Below are 17,541 nucleotides of genomic sequence, written 5' to 3'. Positions count from 1 at the left end.
CTGCCCATCCCCACCACCTGGCTGGCCCTGGGGCAGCCGTACCTTCATGGCCTGAGTGTCCTTGACCAGAATGGATCGCAGCTGCCCATTGAGCTCAAAGAAGACCTGCCTCTGGCCAGCCCGGTTCAGGTCACTTATGGCCAGGGCTTTGATGTGCAGCGTCTTGCCCCGCTCCAGCTCCACCTGCAGGGAGGACGTGCAGGCTCAGAGCTAGGGGCAGGGGCAAGTGCGGGGAGAGCAGCCCCCTGACCTAGTCCCAGGCAAGTCCCCTCACCCTGGGTCTCACCTCCTTACTTGTAAAGGCCTAACTTCCTGGTCTCTCAAGGATACTTTGTGAACCCACAGCTTATGAGGCCGAGTGACAGCCAAGCCAAAGCCTGGAGCTCCAGATGTGGTAGGCTCCTTAGGGATGGCAGGGGTGCTGGGGTGGCATGCAGATGGGGGCCAGAGCCACTGACCTCAAACTCCTCTGCGATTTTGGGTCCCTGCAGGAAGAGGCGGGTATTGAGGCTGTCCAGGGGGCCAAAGGTAGCAGTGAAGTCCTTAAAGTGGGCAAAGACGTCAGGGTACATGGCTGCTGAGAGCACGTCCTCCGGGGTCACCTCCTCCCCATGCCGCTCTAGCAGCTCCTTCTCCAGAGCCTGCAGATCCAGGGGAGGGAGGGAGGCTCCAGGCCGCCCCTCCACCCTTGGCAGGTCCTTTAGCACCTGGGGTGCAAAGCAGATGGTCAAGCCTGATTCTTGGACCCAACTCCCACCCTCACACTGTGCTGGACCTTCCTTACCTTGGAGCGAAAGGGCTCAGGGAACCCCCCGTGAGGGATGCCGATGTAGCCCTGCAGAAACTCCACCACAGAGCGGGGAAAGGACAGCTCTTCTGCCTGGGCTTCAGCCTCCGCCCGGCTCAACCCATTCTGCACCATAAACTGGGCCAGGTCCCCCACGATCTTGGAGGAGGGTGTCACCTGAGGAGAGGAGCCCCCTAGATGAGGGTTCCAGCCATCTTACAGAGGCCCAGAGGCAGGGGTAAGAGCACTGGGCCTGGCTCACCTTGATGAGGTCGCCCAGCATCTGATTGGCCTCCACATAGGCCTTCTTGACCTCCTTGAACTTGGAGCCAAGCCCCATGCTGTGTGCCTGGAAGTGCAGGTTCGTGTACTGGCCCCCTGGGATCTCGTTCTCATACACATCCGAGTTGCCAGACTTCATAGTGGCCGTGCAGTCAAAGGCTGCATACAGCCCCCGGGCCCCCTCCCAGTACTCACTGTAGTCAAACACACGCTCCAGGGGCACCCCTGCAGGGAGGCCAGAGGCAGGGGAGGGCTCAGAAATGTGCTCCCAGGTGCTCCTCCCAGGACCCCAGGACCAGCTCAGGCCCCATCTGAGATGTGGGTAATGGAAGGCAAGGCCTGGCAAGAACATCTGGGTTCTAGGATACGCCCAACTCTGCTGAGACTGGTGAGGGCTGCCGCTTGGAGAGGGGAATGGCCATGGGCTGCTGCTGTGCCCACCTGTGTCCAGGGGAGTCCTTCGGGTACAGGCCACCAGGGCCCCCATGCTGGGCTGTGAAGTCATTCCGGACATAGAGTCAGCTGCCACATCTACCACATCGGCCCCAGCCTGGGCACAGGCCAGCATGGCTGCCACGCCCGCCCCTGACGTGTCGTGGGTGTGGATGTGCAGTGGGAGGTCAGGGAAGCGGTCCCGGAGGGAGCTGACCAGCATGGTGCAGGCCGCTGGCTTCAGCAGCCCCGCCATGTCCTGAGGGAAGAGCAGAGGAGAAAGAAAGACCGTGAGGAGGGGGCATGCTGGGTGCACAGTGGGGGAGAAGAGGGAGATGGTGGGGAGGCAGAGGGAGACATGAGCAAGTGGGGGAGACTCCCAGGGGTGGGCCGGGCCCAGGCACCTTGATGCACAGGATGTGGGTGCCAGCCCGCACCAGCTCTTCAGCCAAGCCCATGTAGTACTGCAGAGAGTATTTGGTGCGGCTGGGGTCAGCCACATCGCCCGTGTAGGAGATGGCAGCCTCCACCACACCACCGGCACTGCCCACCGCCTCCATGCCCAGCAGCAGGTTGGGCAAGTAGTTGAGGGAGTCAAAGACCCTGAAGACATCCATGCCGTTCTCCTTGGCCACCTCACAGAACCTGAGTTGGTAGGAGAACACGGGTTAGCTCTATCCCACTCCTCCGGGCACATCCTTTTCTGGCTCCTGGCCCACCTGCAACTCCCAGGGAATAAGATCTGAGAGTCTGGCCTGGCAGGGTGCCTGGCACCCACAGAGCTAGGGGGGCACCGCAGTGGGGACAAGGCCTCTCCAGGGCAGTTTGGGCTGGGCAGGGTCGCCCCAGAGGCATTGGGCAAGGAGGAGAGCTGTCTGTGCCAGTCATGTGCAGCACAGCTCAGTCTGCCCAGGTCAGAAGGATCAGCTGGGGATTCTTTGCTTTGCAAAGGAATGGCAGGCTGAGGGTTCCAACCCCAGCTCTACACTATCTGCCCTCCTGGCGCCTCCACTGAAGCCCTTCCAATTCTCTGACTAATTTAGCAGCCCCTGCTGGATACAGCTGGTGAGAAACTTGGTTTCAAGCCCACTGTGGGGAGCACAGGCCATTGCATTGTGGCCTGGGTCCTGTGCAGTGTCTGCCCACCCCACCCCAGGCTCACTTGAAGACCACATTGTCAGGGTAGTTGGTGTAGCCCACGGCATTGGCACCCCGCAGCAGCATCTGGAACGGGATATTGGGGATGAGTTCCCGGAGCTCCTGCAACCGCCGCCAAGGGCACTCGTACAGGAAGCGCATTGCAACATCAAATGTAGCTCCTGCACAGGAACCAAGAAGCCCAGGTCAGCCACGCAGGTCCTGGGGACCCCACCATGCCCCGCAGCTCTGCAGCCTGAGCCTCTGGCCCTAACACCAAACCCTACTCATCCTCAGGGTTCTGCACATCCCAGCCCCAACCCCTGCAGACTTTGCCCTTTGCTGATCTCTCGGGACAGCTCAGCCTCACTGTGCTCCCTTTCAGAGCCCCCACACCCAATTCTCTGTGCTGTAATTAACTAAGAGGCTGGAATCTCCTCTCTGACTCTGAGCTGCCTGGGCCTCAGCGCTAAGATCTCATGCCGGCACCAGGCCTGGCCAGAGTGGGCACCAGTCACCGTTTGCTAAACAAATGAATGCTGTGCCTTGTTCAGTTCTCACTGGTTCCCTAGGTGTTAACATCTCTTCTGGAAAGCCCCAGTGGCTTGCCTGTACTGTGGGTACCACATTCCGTCCCTCCTCCAGCCTACCTCCCCAGTTCTCCATGCTGAAGAGCTTGCTGAAGTTGTGGGCAACATAGGGAGAGATCTTTTTGAGATCGTGGGTTCGCACACGAGTGGCCAGCAGTGACTGGTGAGCGTCCCTGAAGGTCGTGTCCATCAGCAGCAGCCCGTGGTGGTTCCGCACTGCTCGAGCAAAGCCCTCAGGACCCTCCCGCAGCAGGATGTCTCTGAAACCAGCTGGGGGTGGGCCTAGGGCAGACCAGGGCATTAGCACCCATCCTTCAGGGGGCAGCCTCCTCGCTGTCTCCCCTACAAGTTGGCAAAATTAATCTCACCTACCTATGGGCACTGTAGGGACAATAGGGTCCGTGGGGCTGGGGCTGGCCTTGACAGGGATTGGGGTGGTTGGGCCATTCACCATGACGTGTCCTGGGGAGAGAGTGGGCAGCAGGTCAGGGCAGGCTGGGCAAAGTCTGAGTTGAGGGCAGAAGTGAGAGTAGTTGGGCCCAGGGATCAGGGGATTCCTCCAGGATCCCTGGTCTTCCAGCTGGCCCCTGTCCTCTCCAAAGCCAGGGCCTCCTGGGTCCAGGCAGTGGGGACCTATTGAGGGCCACATGGATAGAAAAGGGGGGCCTCTAAGATCAGAGCAAGGAGGGCGGGTGGGGTGGGAGGTGAAGCAAAGGAGGAAGGCACAGGACCAGATTGGGGACGGGCAGGGGTGCTTAGAAGCTCTCTGGGTTGGGGAGGCAGGGCGCCAGAAGCAAGGCATCTGGGAGGGGAGGGGAGGGCAGTCTCGGGGCCGGACCGAGGTAGTGCAGCAGCTTCTGGGCCCGGTTCTGTGCAGGCCGCAGCTGGAATAGCTCCGGGTTCTCGTCGATGAACTGGGTGTCCACGGTGCCTGCCAGGAACTGCTGGTTGTTGAGCACATTCTGCAGGAAGGGGATGTTGGTCTGCAGGACAGAGGCAGGTGGGAGGGTGTCACCGGGCAGCATGGACAGGGAAAGGAGAGGCTGAAGGTGCCACCTAGGCTAGCACAGCTTCCCAAGTTCCCCAGGATACCAGGCTGAGGTTCAAGCTTCCCTGTGGAGTGGTGTTTCCCCATCTCTCCCCACCCCCATTCTGGCAGAGTCCCTTAAGCTGTCAGGGGCCTGAGCCCATTCCTCTCTCCTTGCTCATCCTGGAGCCTGTGCTGAATCCCACCTCATCCCTCCTCAGGGATCCCTTCCCTGGAAAACCGATTCGGCCTTTCCCACAGCACTGTGGCATAAAGCAACCACCCTCTGCCCTCCCAGCCACGCTTCTTCAGAGCAGCCCCTACCTCTAACAAACCCACCGCCCACACAGCACACGGCCACAATGATATTCTCACTGAGGTCCCCACTTCCACTGAAGCCCAGCAGACACTTTCCCACCGTCTCCTGCTAACAGCTCCCACCTGGACATTCTCTGGGCTTCCACGACATCTTGCTCCCCTCCTCCTCCCTCGCTAGTCCCCACTGGTGGCTCCTCCACCCCTGCAGGTAGGAATTCTCAGGGCTGTCCCTGGGCCTCCTCTCCTCACACAGCACAGTCCTCTTGGGTGGCCTTGTCCTGGGCCTCCAGCTCCAGACCCAAAGTGGAAACCCCTCCTGGAGACCTCTACCTTGTGTGTCCTTCACACAAGCTCATCAGGACCAAAATCAGCCTCCCTCACCCAGTCCTCCTCTGCCTCCTGGTGGGTGTCACCATCTACCCAGTTGCCAAAACCTATGTTCCATCCACCTCACCACCCACTCCTGTGTCACTGGTCAAGCCAGACAACTCTACCACAGCCATCTCTAGACTCTGTGACCCTGTGCCTTCAGGCCATGTCTTTACCAGGTTTCCCTGTCATGGTCACCTCTAGTCACACCAAACTTGCCTTGTGCTCTCACACCTCCACACCTCTGCACCTGCCTGGTAAGCTTTTCCTGGAAATCTGAACCTGGAAGGCCTTCTTTGTCCTCACCTCCTGCCCTCACAGAGGAGCTGTATGCTCCACTTTCTAGGACTTTGTGCGACAGCTGCTGGAAGGCCCCTCCCTCGGCCTCATCATCTTTTGCTTCTCTGCATTCCTCACCTGCCTGGGAGGCTTTAGGGGCAGGGGCGCTGTCTGAGGGGCTGGTGTCCACATGCTTTGTACACAAGCATCCTCAGTTCTGCTCATTAAACAGCTGGGTGACAGCAGGAAGCTGGGGCGGTTAAGTCCAACTTAGAGGCCATGTAGGGCCTGGGAGGCAGCGCTGAGAGATACCCCATGACTGCAAGTTCAGGTGGATGGGATTCCAGCGTGCATGTCTTTGACCACAGGCTACAGTCTGGCTGTCACTTCAGAGAAGGCATCTCAGGGTGTCACCCACTCATGATTTCTGCTGGCACCTTCAGTAGGGACTCCAGGCCCAGGATGGGCCGCTGGGCCCTGTTGCTACTCTGAGAGAGTCTGCCTGTTCCCCCAGAACTCCTATCACCTGGAGACCTGAAATGGGAAGGGTGCCTCCCCAACCATTATCCCCCTGGTGGCCACTGCAGCATGGGGCTCAGCCAACATTGCCTTGTCTGGTGTGACAGGTCTGCCTGTCTGTCCCTGAGACTAGTCCATGCTCCTCTTAAAGAGATGGGGACATTTCAACTGGGCCAAGGCATGGCATTTGGGAAGAGGAAACCAGTTAAACCATCTAAAGAATCTAGAATCACACAGGAGTGAGAAGGATCCTCAGAGGCCTCTCCACCTCACTGCATTTCCCTTTTGTAGACCCCTCCCCCCTTTTGCTTTTTGGAGGATCTGTCATCCCATCTGTACTGCATGGAGTTTGCTCCATGGGGGCAGAAACCAGGCCCATCTGGTTCCTGATGTCCCCCAGCTCCCCGCAGAGTGTGGCACATGATGGATGCTAGGAAACATGTATGTTTAGAATGAATGAAAACACCATTGATGGGAGAAAAGGAACAAGGAGACACCTGAAGCCACTGAGCATCACGGTTGACTTGGGCTAGAACCGAGGTGCTTCCGTTTTACAGATGCAACAGCTGAGGCCCGGGGAGTAGCAATAGTAAGAATGGCTTCCAGCTGCCAGGTGGCTGAGCCCCTCACAGGCTGCCTTATTTCTTCTCCTCTCACTCCTATGAAGTACACATAATCAATACCCCTTGGCCTAGATAAGGAAATTGTTTTCAGTGGTTAAGTAACTTGCTCAAGGTTACTTGGTGTATCAGGCAGTATTAGACATCAGTCTGTTTCCCTGAGGGAAGGAAAAGGAACAGGGCATGGGAGGGATCTGGGTAGCCTGAAGACCGGGAGATATCTGGGGTGAGGGAGGTGACTTCCCTTGTTTCCCGACTGGGGTGCCGGACCTGGTTCTGAGCCCTGAGCGCCCCCACCAAAGCCCGGGATCTCGGAGGCAGAAAGCCAGAAATTCATCCCCCACCCCCGCCCACAAACACACTCCGGGAGCCGTTTCTCGGCGGAGCGGATCTCGTCCCGGGCCGCTCTCCGGGGAAATGGTCCAGTAGGGGGAGCAGGGGGAGAGAGGGGCTGCCAGTACAGCCACGATCACTGACGCACAGCTTCAAACAGCGTGCCACCGCCGGCCTGCTGGGAAACCGCGGCGCGCAGACCAATCGGGCCGGAGGCGGGGACCGGTTGGCTCCCGAGCGCGCCAGGCGGGGCGGGGAGCTGGAGAAGGAGGAGGGAGGGGCGGGGGCGGGGCACAGAGCCAGCCAGGAGGCCGAGCCCTCTCGGCCCCACCCCGCAGCAGCCCCGCCGGGGGGCATCGCCCCCAACTCTGCCCCCCTAACCCCCTACAGGGCCCGTGCCTGCTGTGGACCCTCCACGTGACTCAGTGATGCAGAACGGTTATGACCTTCAGCGTAAGGCTGTGAATGCGAGGGTCCCAGCAACAGTGCGGGTTTGCGCCCGGCCCTGCCTGTGGGTTCGGGGACGTGTGGGTGTGTAGGCATGTGTGGGTGTGTTGGGGAGGGTGCCCAGCGACATGTGACAAAGACTCTTCTCTCTGGGAGATGGTGAAGGGGCCCGCGAGCTGGCGCTTTGTCTGGCTTTCTGCAGAGTGACGGTTCGCGCAGCGGCAGCAGGCGCCCGTGCGGTGCAGGATGCCGGGGCGCCAGGGTGGCCGGGGGCGCGCGCGCCAGTACCAGGGTGAGTGCGCTGCGGCAGCGCCCCGGGGCTACGCGGCGGGTCCGCGCCGGCCCGGGCCTCGGGCGTGACCAGGAGCCACCCGTGGGCGCTGCAGTGGCCGCGTGTCCCCGTGACCTCGGGAGCCTGCCTGGGCCCGGGTGGATCCCTGCGCGCCCCTCCCCGTCAGCTCTCCACGTGCCTGTCCGCGGTGCGCGTGCTCGTTGGTGCGCACCCTCCTGCCTGCCGCCGCCGCCGCCGCCGCCGCCGCCGCCGTGAGCCGCGCCGGGAAAAGGTGCCGGGAACCGAGTGAGCCGGGGCCGCGGGCCCGAGCGACATGGGCCAGAGGGCACGCGGCGGGCGGCTGGTCAGCCCCGGGCCTCACCCTCGCGGGAGAGCCGCCTGGAGTCGGCGGGGGCCGGCCGGGCCCACGGGGAGGCCGGCCCGCGCCCCCTGAGCTACGGACACCAGGTGAGGGGGCCGTGGGGGACAGTGTGGGAGTTGGCAAGGGAGGGGCAATGGGCCTCGGGAAGGGTTTGTGGGGGCACCTTCCCAGGCGGGGGAGGGGATGGCGCGGAAGGGATGCTGGCGATTCCAGGGGACGCCAGGGAAAGGAAGTTCCCGGACCCTCCCTGCTCCACGGCCACCTCCGCTTCCTGCCTCATGTCTCACCTTGTCCCCGGAGCCTGGACTCCCCCTAACTGCTTGGGGAGTGTGACCTTTACTCTGGGGGGCTTGGCCCTACAGGCCCTAGCCTTCTCTCAGCCTTGGGGAGCCCTTTGGGCCTTTGACCCTGACCCCAGCCCCAGGCCAGGCCTCTCAAAGCTGGCCCCTGGAACCGGGCCCTGGGGCGAGTGGGCACCTGTGCCAGCCCCACTTGTGCCTGGGCTGTGACCCTTCCCTACAGGGTGCTCACCATGGCCCCACCACTCCTGCTGCTGCTGCTGGCCAGTGGAGCTGCCGCCTGCCCACTGCCCTGTGTCTGCCAAAACCTGTCCGAGTCACTCAGCACACTCTGTGCCCACCGAGGCCTGCTGTTTGTGCCTCCCAACGTGGACCGGCGCACAGTGGAGCTGCGTCTGGCTGACAACTTCATCCAGGCCTTGGGGCCACCGGACTTCCGCAACATGACAGGGCTGGTAGACCTGACGCTGTCCCGCAATGCCATCACCCGCATTGGGGCCCGCGCCTTCGGGGACCTAGAGAGCCTGCGCTCCCTGCACCTGGATGGCAATAGGCTGGTGGAGTTGGGCACTGGTAGCCTGCGAGGCCCCATCAACCTGCAGCACCTCATCCTCAGCGGCAACCAGCTGGGCCGTATTGCGTCAGGGGCCTTCGACGACTTCCTGGACAGCTTGGAGGACCTGGACCTGTCCTACAACAACCTGCGGCAGGTGCCCTGGGCCGGCATCGGTGCCATGCCCGCCCTGCACACCCTCAACCTGGACCACAACCTCATCGATGCACTGCCCCCGGGCGCCTTTGCCCAACTCAGCCAGCTCTCCCGTCTCGACCTCACCTCCAACCGCCTGGCCACGCTGGCACCTGACCCACTCTTCTCCCGGGGCCGTGACGCCGAGGCCTCCCCCGCCCCCCTGGTGCTGAGCTTCAGCGGGAACCCCCTGCACTGCAACTGTGAGCTGCTGTGGCTGCGGCGGCTGGCCCGGCCCGATGACCTGGAGACGTGCGCCTCTCCGCCAGGCCTGGCTGGCCGCTACTTCTGGGCAGTGCCAGAGGGCGAGTTCTCCTGTGAGCCACCCCTCATTGCCCGCCACACGCAGCGCCTCTGGGTGCTGGAGGGCCAGCGGGCCACACTGAGGTGCCGGGCCCTTGGCGACCCCGCACCCACCATGCACTGGGTCGGCCCTGATGATCGGCTGGTTGGCAACTCCTCCCGAGCCCGGGCTTTTCCCAATGGGACCTTGGAGATTGGGGTGACAGGCTCGGGGGATGCAGGGGGCTACACCTGCATTGCCACCAACCCTGCTGGCGAGGCCACAGCCCACGTAGAACTCCGGGTGCTGGCCTTGCCCCATGGTGGGAACAGCAGCACCGAGGGGGGCCGCCCAGGGCCCTCGGACATCGCTGCCTCAGCCCGCACTGCTGCTGAGGGCGAAGGGACACTGGAGTCTGAGCCAGCCGTGCAGGTGACGGAGGTGACCGCCACCTCGGGGCTTGTGAGCTGGGGGCCAGGGCGGCCAGCGGACCCTGTGTGGATGTTCCAAATCCAGTACAACAGCAGTGAGGACGAGACCCTCATCTACCGGTGAGGAAGCACTTTGTGGTCCGTGACCCCAGCTTCACTCCCCGCCGCTTTCCCTCCGAGCCCTGCTCCACCCCTCCCGGGCTTGGCCACCTCTCCTGCTCCTTCTCTCCCCTTGGGGTTTCCACACACCCTTCCTCAGCTTCTGAGCTACCTGGGGGTTATTGGTGTTGCAGGGGGAGGAGGGGGAGGAGGGAGAGGAGGGCGAGGCACCAGAGAGAGGAGGTGGGGGGTGATGGGAGGAGGGAGGCTGGGCTGTGCCCCACGAGGTCTCTCAGATGTGGCCAAGCAGGTGCAGAGGCCTCCCATGTTGGGCTCTTGGTATCTGTTTAAGCACGTGGGCTTGGCCCACACATGCGCATTGTTTCTGCCTCTGGCATGTGCTCCTCCACGGCTGCCTCGTCTGGCTCTGGGCCTGGGTGTCAACTCGCACACCTCTGGCCCCTTACACCATCTCCAGTGCCACACATGCCTGTTTTGGTTTCTCTGCCTCCTTAAAGTGAACACAGAGGCCCATGTGGTCCTGGGGAAAGGGGTGTGGAGTGTTCAGAGCTGGGTGGGCGGGCTGTGAAGGGGGCTTTGAGGTTTTGTGGCCATGGGGAGGGGGGGATGAGGGCCTGGACCCCAACCTGGGCTCTGACCACTTGCTCTTGCCCGCAGGATCGTCCCAGCCTCCAGCCACCACTTCCTTCTGAAGCACCTGGTCCCCGGTGCTGACTATGACCTCTGCCTGCTGGCCCTGTCACCTGCCGCTGGGCCTTCCGACCTCACCGCCACTAGGCTGCTGGGCTGTGCCCACTTTTCCACGCTGCCAGCCACACCCCTGTGCCACGCCCTGCAGGCCCACGTGCTGGGCGGGACCCTGACCGTGGCTGTGGGGGGTGTGTTGGTGGCTGCCTTACTGGTCTTCACTGTGGCCTTGCTGGTTCGGGGCCGGGGGGCCGGGAATGGCCGCCTCCCCCTCAAGCTCAGCCACGTCCAATCGCAGACCAACGGAGGCCCCAGCCCCACACCCAAGGTGCACCCGCCACGGAGCCCCCCGCCTCGCCCCCAGCGTAGCTGCTCCCTGGACCTGGGAGACACTGGCGGGTGCTACGGTTATGCCAGGCGCCTCGGGGGGGCCTGGGCCCGACGGAGCCACTCTGTGCATGGGGGGCTGCTCACTGCAGGGTGCCGGGGGGTGGGGGGCAGTGCGGAGCGGCTGGAGGAGAGTGTGGTGTGAACGGAAGGGAGCCAGCCCAGGCGGGGGCAGAGGGCAGAGGGGGTGGGGTGGGCAGCCTCCTGGCCTAGCGGGTCAGCACTGCCTGGGAGTCCCTCCCAGTCTTACCCTGGGTACCTCAGGCCCCCTTTTGCTTGGCAGGACAAGGGGCCCTTCCCCTGGTTCTGGCCTTCAGATGGGCAAAACGGGACAGGTCCCTGTGACAGGTGCTCACAGCCTCTGAGGCAGGGGCTGCAGCCAAGTGGAAGTCTTGTTTTTCTTTATAATAAAATAGTTGGGGACACCTCAGTGCTAGTCTCTGGTCTCATCCTGCTAGGTTCCCTGAGGGGAGGGGGGCACAGGGGCCACAGGAGGCCCTGAGAAGACAGGGTCAGGCCTGGGGCTACCAGCCCTGTGGAGGTGGCCAAGCAGCCTGGGGTGCCCTCAGGCCCTAGAGTGCTGTGGGGACCAGGCGCCTCTGTGCCTGCGAATTTAAGCGCAGAGAATGCCCCTTCCTGGCAGGGCGTGGACAGGACGTCCCGTCCTCACCTGGCACGGGCGTCACAGTGCACAGAGAAGCAGCAGGAGCAGCGGGGAGATGGTGCCGCCCTTCTAGTCAAGGGACTTGGGCTGGAAACATAACTCAGTAAGAAGGTCCCCATGACTCCCATTGGTGACAGCCTTATTCACCATCTGCCTGAGCATCTTTTGGATTTGTAACATGTCATCCCGAAGGGACCGGTAAGGGGCTTGGAGCCCCACTGCCCTGCTGTCAGCCTGGGACCTCCAGGGATGCAGCCCTGAGTGGGATCTTGGTCCCAACTGTTCCTCTGACACCCTGACACCCCTGTGACTTTGCTCTTGTGGGACATCCAGGGGCAAACACACCCTCCTGGCCACTGCGCTGCTCTCGTTCCCACCGCAAGGAGTCACAGCCGAGGGCCGGCATGCTCCGCCCTGCCTCCTCCGGGCCCAGGCACAGCCCCCTCCAGCTTTCGGAACCACCGCTGCTCCCGGGCGGTGGCTGAGGAGTCAGTGCTCCAAACACAAACACTCCCGGGCATGTGTGGTTCTCTCCCAGCACCGGGGGCGCCCAGGTGCGTCAAGAACATGCAGGTGCCCGGGCCCCACTGCGGAGGGCAGGCGCCGGCACCCTGGCCGGCACCGGGGCACCCGTGCTGAGCGGGGCGTGGGCTTCCTGTGTCGGGCCCGCCTTGGCTCTGACGGCAGCCTGGTGAGAGCTGGCGTGGTGAGGCGCGTGTGGACACGTGTGCAGGCCGAGCTCACACACACTAAGCCCGCCCTCCCAGCCCTGGAACACATACCTGGATGTGGCCCAAGAGGGATCCTGGTTTAAATAAAATGAAACAAAGTCTTCAACAGAGAGGAGCAGGAGAGCGTGAGCCCTCCAAGGGGCCACGGAGAGAGGGCAGAGGAGGCACACTGCTGAGAGAGGGGTGGGACGGCAGAGGGGAGGGTAGGTGGCCTGCAGGACGGGAAAGGGGCGGCAGGCACAGGTTCGGCAGGGCCGGTGGCCTGGTCTGGGTGCACATCTGGGGAGGACAGTGGTGCCCCAGGAACTGGAAACACTTGTCCGTCTGCAGGCCTCCCACCTTCCTCCCCTCACCCCACCGTCATGGCCCCGGGGCCCTGGTCTCCCTTCTCCACCTTCTGGCTCTAAGGCAGTGGGTATTCGGGAGCCCTCCAAGTTGTAGGTCAGCTAGAGGGTCCGAGGGCCCAGGGGCACCACCAGAGGGGTCCAGCCAGGGTCACCAACAAGGACAACACAGAGCAACAGGCATGGGCAGGCGAGGGGTGGGGTAGCCGGGCCCCCGCCTACCGGCCACCCACCTGGAAGCAGCCCCAGGACGCTGTGCTGGGAAAATCAAGCCCCCGCAGCGAGAAGGGGCCGAGCACAGGACGTCATGACACGTCTCTGCCACGTGGCACCGGGGACAGGCAGTTCCCGTGAGGTGGGCAGGGGGCCTGGCACTGGCCCCACAGGCCCTTGCCTCCCAAGTGCTTTTTCAAAAGGCTCTGCACCCACAGAGCATGTGGACAGGTGAGAGGAATGGCGCGGGGCTGGGAGAGGACAGCGCTGCCCACACGCCAGACCCTAGACACAGGCTGGGCCAGAAGCAGCTGGGAAGGAGAAGGCGGTGTGGGGGGCTACCAGCCATGCAGCTCCCTCCATATGTGGTGGGCAGGGGACGGCGTCCTCCTCGAGCGGAGAGCATCCTTTGGGACTCTCAGAAGAGGAGGAGGCCACCTGGCACCGTGGGCTGGGCAGGGTGGTCCCCGAAGGCAGAGCCTGGTCCTCCTGCTCTTCCTGCCTTGCAGGGTGTCTGACGGCAGTGGCTGCCCAGGGAACACCCAGGATACACGGGCAGCACAGCAACAGGACAGCGTGTGGCTGTGATTTCATCTCCAGTTACAGACACAGGACAGGACCAACCAAGAGGCCAATGGACATCTGGGGCCTGCAGCCTCTCACCTTCACGCCTCGGACTCGGAACTCGGCAAGGGCTCTGCTCATCTTGGTGGCGGCCGTGGGGTGGTCTTTGCCGTGGGCGATGACTTTGACCAGCAGGGAGTCGTAGTGGGGGGAGATGACGGCTCCTTGGAAGGCGGAAGCGTTGTCCAGGCGGATGCCCATGCCCTCTCCGCTCCGGAACACCTGCGGGGGAAGGTGAGCAGAATCAGGACCTGGGGTGGAAGCCGGAGCTGAGCCATTGCCCCAGCCCAGGCTGGATGAGTGCAGGCCGCCGGCAGGCTGCTGAGGGCCATGCACAGGTGTCCACAGGGGACCCCAACTCTGGCCTGTGAAGTTCTGCTTAATTTCTGCAGCAAACCCAGGGGTGTGCCACCTTCTCTATGTGCCACTCCCCCACCCTGAGAGGAGGAGATGGGGAGAGCATGCCCTGCCAGCACCAGGGCTCTGTGCCCAGCACTCAGGCTGACGCAGGGCCCACAGGGCACAGAGGGGCCTGGACAGGTGGGCCGGAGCCCACCTACCCGCTGCTTTCCTGCCTGACTAACCGTCTTGCCTTTCAGATTCATTCATTTGTTCACTCCTTCATTCCACAGCACGTGTGCCCACCTCATGCCAGGCCCTGGGGACAGAGCAGCTAAAACTGAGTCCCTGCTCACAGGGACTCCCAGCCTGCTAAGCGATGGGGCAGACAAACAAACAAGGAAACACACAGGCTGGCGACAAGGACACTGCAGGACAGGAGCAAGGCAGGGAGAGGCAGGCCAAGGGGTCTTTGTTGAACATATGCAGTGACGGGGAAGGCCTCGGTCACCCCCCACCTTCCCCTCCTTCCAAAGGGGAAGAAGAGGGAGACAGGCAAAGAGGAAGGAGCAGGCAGGCAAGCAGGTGAGAAACAGTAGGAAGAGGGAGAGGAGGGCCAGACGCAGGGAGAGGCGGGGAGCCCACATGGGGAAGGAAGCAGAGAGTGACAGGTCAGAGAGGCGACTCATGGAGACAGGGAGGGGCCCCAGGTGGGGGCAGATGTTCAGACCGTGATGGGAGCAGGGGTGAGCCCCGCAGGGAGAGCCTGCACCTGGGGAAGGCACAGGTCAGGGGGCCGGGGAGTGGGAGGGGCAGGCCGGGGGACTTGGGATACCCACTGCACCATGTTTCCGTGTCTAAGGGACACGGGCCTGTGTTCGATAAAAAGGAACTTAATAAAATATTTAAGGGCGAACACTCAGCTGTGAGCAGGAACTGTCAGCTAAAAATACTCTGTGGTAAACCAGGCTTGGAGGAGCCAGGCCCTGGAAGTGGAGGTGGTGGGCAGCGCTGAGTGGCGGGGCCGCCCTTTCCTGGCCGAGGGCAGAGAAGTGGGGGGCCACCCACTGGACAGCACTCTGGCCTTGGGCTGGCCCCCACCTGTGGACTTGGATCCTTCCAGAAACGGAGGCAGCTCTGTTTCAAGCCAACCAGCTCTATGCGACCTTCAGACTCCAGAGAGCTCCCCTTCGCTCCCAGCCCTCCCCACGGCACTGGTCTCAGAAGCTCAGTCTCTGTCTCAGAATCTCCCTGGACGCCCAAGCAGGACCTGAGCTCCGCCTCGTCCTGCTTCCACGGAGGCTCAGACCAGATGGGGAGGCCGTAAACCAGCAGAGCCGGTGGCAGCACTGCTGTCGTGGGACCGGCAGGTATTATCAGGGGTGTGAGACAGAGGGCCAGGGAGCAGGCACGCCAGCAGCCCAGACGGGCCCAGAGGCTGGGGTGCGGAGGGGAGGCCACAGGGACAGAGGGGGAAAGACGTGCCCTGGAGGAGGTGCAGGTCCTGGTGTGCAGGGGAGCCGCCCTGGCCCTCTCTCAGCCCCACAGCCTGAGCCTGTCTCTCGGCCTCCTCCCTGCCCCCCCACCATCTCCCTAACTCTCTCATTCATCCCCAATGGGTCCGTTGGCCCAGCCTGCCCTCTCCACTGGGACATCTGGTGTCCTTTGCTGCACCCGGGTTCTGCCTGGACAGCCACCCTCCCCTCCTTAGACTGAAGGCAGGATAGAGGTCAGCAGCATTGCTCAGTGGGCAGCAGAGCTTTGGGTTCTTGTGAGAAGACAGAGCCAAGGGCCTGGGCTTCATTTCTGAGGACCCTGCACTCGGCCCCACCCAGCTGGTCTGCTCCCTGTCCATGTGATTCACTAGCTGGCTTTCCAGCCTGTGCTGGAATGCTCTCCCCTCACTCCAGGACAGTGCCTGGCTCCTATGTACTCTGAGGCAGCTTCTGATCAGCTCAGGTGGGAGGTCTGCTTCAATGCCGGGCCCCTAGGCCCCCCTGTGCTCCCTGGAGCAGCAGTCTGGCCCAGGAGTGTCTTCACACAGACTGAGGCTGGTGGCAGCCTACCTCGATGCGGCCGGTGTCTGGCTGGAAGCTGCGCGCGGGGTCCTCAGTGGTGACCCGGCACTGGATAGCACAGCCGTTGATGCGGATGTTCTCCTGCCGCAGGCCCAGGTCAGGGAGGCTCCGGCCCTCAGCCACGTGGATCTGGGCGTGGACCAGGTCCACACTGCAGGTGTGGGGAGCGGGGAGAGCGTGAGGCAGGGGATGGGCGGGGAGAGCCCTGACCCCACCACCCCAGCTGACCCTCACCAGCCTCCTCCCAACCAGACTGGTGGCCCCTGCTCTGCACCCACTGGGGCCGAGAACCCTGCTCCTCCGGCCGGAATGAGGAGAACGCGGCGGCTGGAGGAGGGTGGCTGAGATGGCTGCAGCTGTCTTGCACCAACCACCAACTCTTCCTCCCCACCTTTGCCCCACTTCTTCCCTGGGGTCTCTCTGTCCGCCTGCCTCACCCAAACCATCAAGCCTGGGTTTAAAGCCTCAGACCCTCATTCTTAGAGCAGTATTTGCTCCCCTGTGTGGTGCTGGTGGAGTAGGGGGGTCAATTTGCAAAAGAACAGGGTTGTGGTGAAAGCTGGGCTCATTGAAATGGGGCTGCAGCTGTTGGAGGGTCCAAACAGGTGGGCGCCACTGTGGTCAGGATGCCGCCTTCCCAGGGCCTGTGTTGCAGCTGGGCTTGTGCCCAAGACACCCCCACTCCCCCGCCCGGGAGAAACTCTTAAGAGTACAAAGCTTTCCAAATGTGCCTGGTTTTCTAAGCTCAGCCTCGCTGACTGCCATGCTCCTATGGACAGCAACAAATCCAAGTGGAACAGCTGTTAAAAGAAACTTAAGGTTTTAAATTTATGGTCACTGAGGCTTGTGGTAAGGACAGCCTGGAAACTAGCAGATTTTCCTCAGTGTTTTGTATTTCCTGCTAAACCAGTTCATAGTAGTGATGATGATTACCATGTATCACTACGTCTACTCGCCATGGACCATGGCTGTGCTCTTCCCAAGCTTTATCTCCACAACGATGCTCTGAGAGACACTGTCGTTCCCATCAGAGGAGGAGCCCGGGGGTCAGAGATGCTGCAGCACCCCCAAGCTCCACGCAGCTAGTGACCTGGGAGGAATCTGCCCCCATTCTGTGTCCGCCTGACACAAAACCTCCGCTCTTAAGCAAGCAAAGATTTCTATCCCTAGTAGAACAGGCTCAGGGTAGGCTCAAGACTGATGGCAATTTTACAGCAGCACGATGGGGAAGGTCTCACGGGGCCAGAGTATGAGGCTAGAGCATGTGCCTCGGCTCAGTCTTTAAGAGACAGCAAGGACTCTGGGGGCTTCCGTGCACCTGCCAGCAAAGGCAGGAGCGCCAGCAGCATCCTCAGTCTCAGGTGGGGTCGAGGGTCGGGGACAGAACTGTCAAGAAAGTTCCGTGGTGAGATGGACTAGCCCAAAGCTGGGGCATAATGCTTAAATGGCTCAAAGTATGTATCTTGAAACAATAAAAGGCCATTTTAACTGTTAATAAAATGGGCATTTTTTTTTAATGTCTATACACGATGTTTGTGGGAGAACAAACTGGTACAAGGAATCTAAAAAGCCATTTAAGTGAGATGTTACTTATCCATTGCTCAGGTAATCCCTACTAAAAGGTGTCTGTCCTCAGAGCTCTTCAGAGAGGTGGGCAAAGATTTAGGCCCAAAGATGTTAACCAACACTCCTTTAATAATCACAGAAGTAAAAACAACCTAAATGTCTAATAATAGAGGACTATGTAGATAAGTTATAAAATATACAGATAAGGGGGGGCGGTGGAATAGCTCAGTGGTA

At 61.8% G+C, this 17,541-nt stretch overlaps 2 protein-coding genes across 9 annotated transcripts in view; one reads left to right on the top strand and one right to left on the bottom strand.

Moving 5' to 3' along the window:
* Positions 1–17,541, bottom strand: part of PC (pyruvate carboxylase) — a 103,991-nt gene that overhangs the window by 675 nt on the left and 85,775 nt on the right. For all 8 annotated transcript variants that reach the window (XM_064492085.1, XM_031448258.2, XM_064492087.1 and 5 more), the window contains 12 exons: positions 15,730–15,892; positions 13,364–13,546; positions 4,067–4,211; positions 3,601–3,690; positions 3,289–3,510; positions 2,664–2,820; positions 1,906–2,146; positions 1,511–1,760; positions 1,050–1,294; positions 785–964; positions 459–707; positions 43–183 (listed from right to left, as the gene is read on the bottom strand). In XM_064492085.1, coding sequence (XP_064348155.1) covers positions 43–183; positions 459–707; positions 785–964; positions 1,050–1,294; positions 1,511–1,760; positions 1,906–2,146; positions 2,664–2,820; positions 3,289–3,510; positions 3,601–3,690; positions 4,067–4,211; positions 13,364–13,546; positions 15,730–15,892 — 2,266 coding nt within the window. The remainder of the gene's footprint in view (positions 1–42; positions 184–458; positions 708–784; positions 965–1,049; positions 1,295–1,510; positions 1,761–1,905; positions 2,147–2,663; positions 2,821–3,288; positions 3,511–3,600; positions 3,691–4,066; positions 4,212–13,363; positions 13,547–15,729; positions 15,893–17,541) is intronic.
* LRFN4 (leucine rich repeat and fibronectin type III domain containing 4) lies at positions 7,502–10,958 on the top strand. Its single transcript, XM_031448259.2, has 3 exons — positions 7,502–7,879; positions 8,316–9,674; positions 10,332–10,958. The coding sequence occupies exons 2-3, from the start codon at positions 8,326–8,328 to the stop codon at positions 10,891–10,893; spliced, it is 1,911 nt and encodes a 636-aa protein (XP_031304119.2). The 5' UTR covers positions 7,502–7,879; positions 8,316–8,325; the 3' UTR covers positions 10,894–10,958.

The sequence above is a fragment of the Camelus dromedarius genome, chromosome 12 (genome assembly GCF_036321535.1).
Source record: "Camelus dromedarius isolate mCamDro1 chromosome 12, mCamDro1.pat, whole genome shotgun sequence".
Taxonomy (NCBI): Eukaryota; Metazoa; Chordata; class Mammalia; order Artiodactyla; family Camelidae; genus Camelus; species Camelus dromedarius.
The sequence above is the reverse complement of the archived record's forward strand: the minus strand, read 5'-3'. Positions and strand labels throughout refer to the sequence as shown.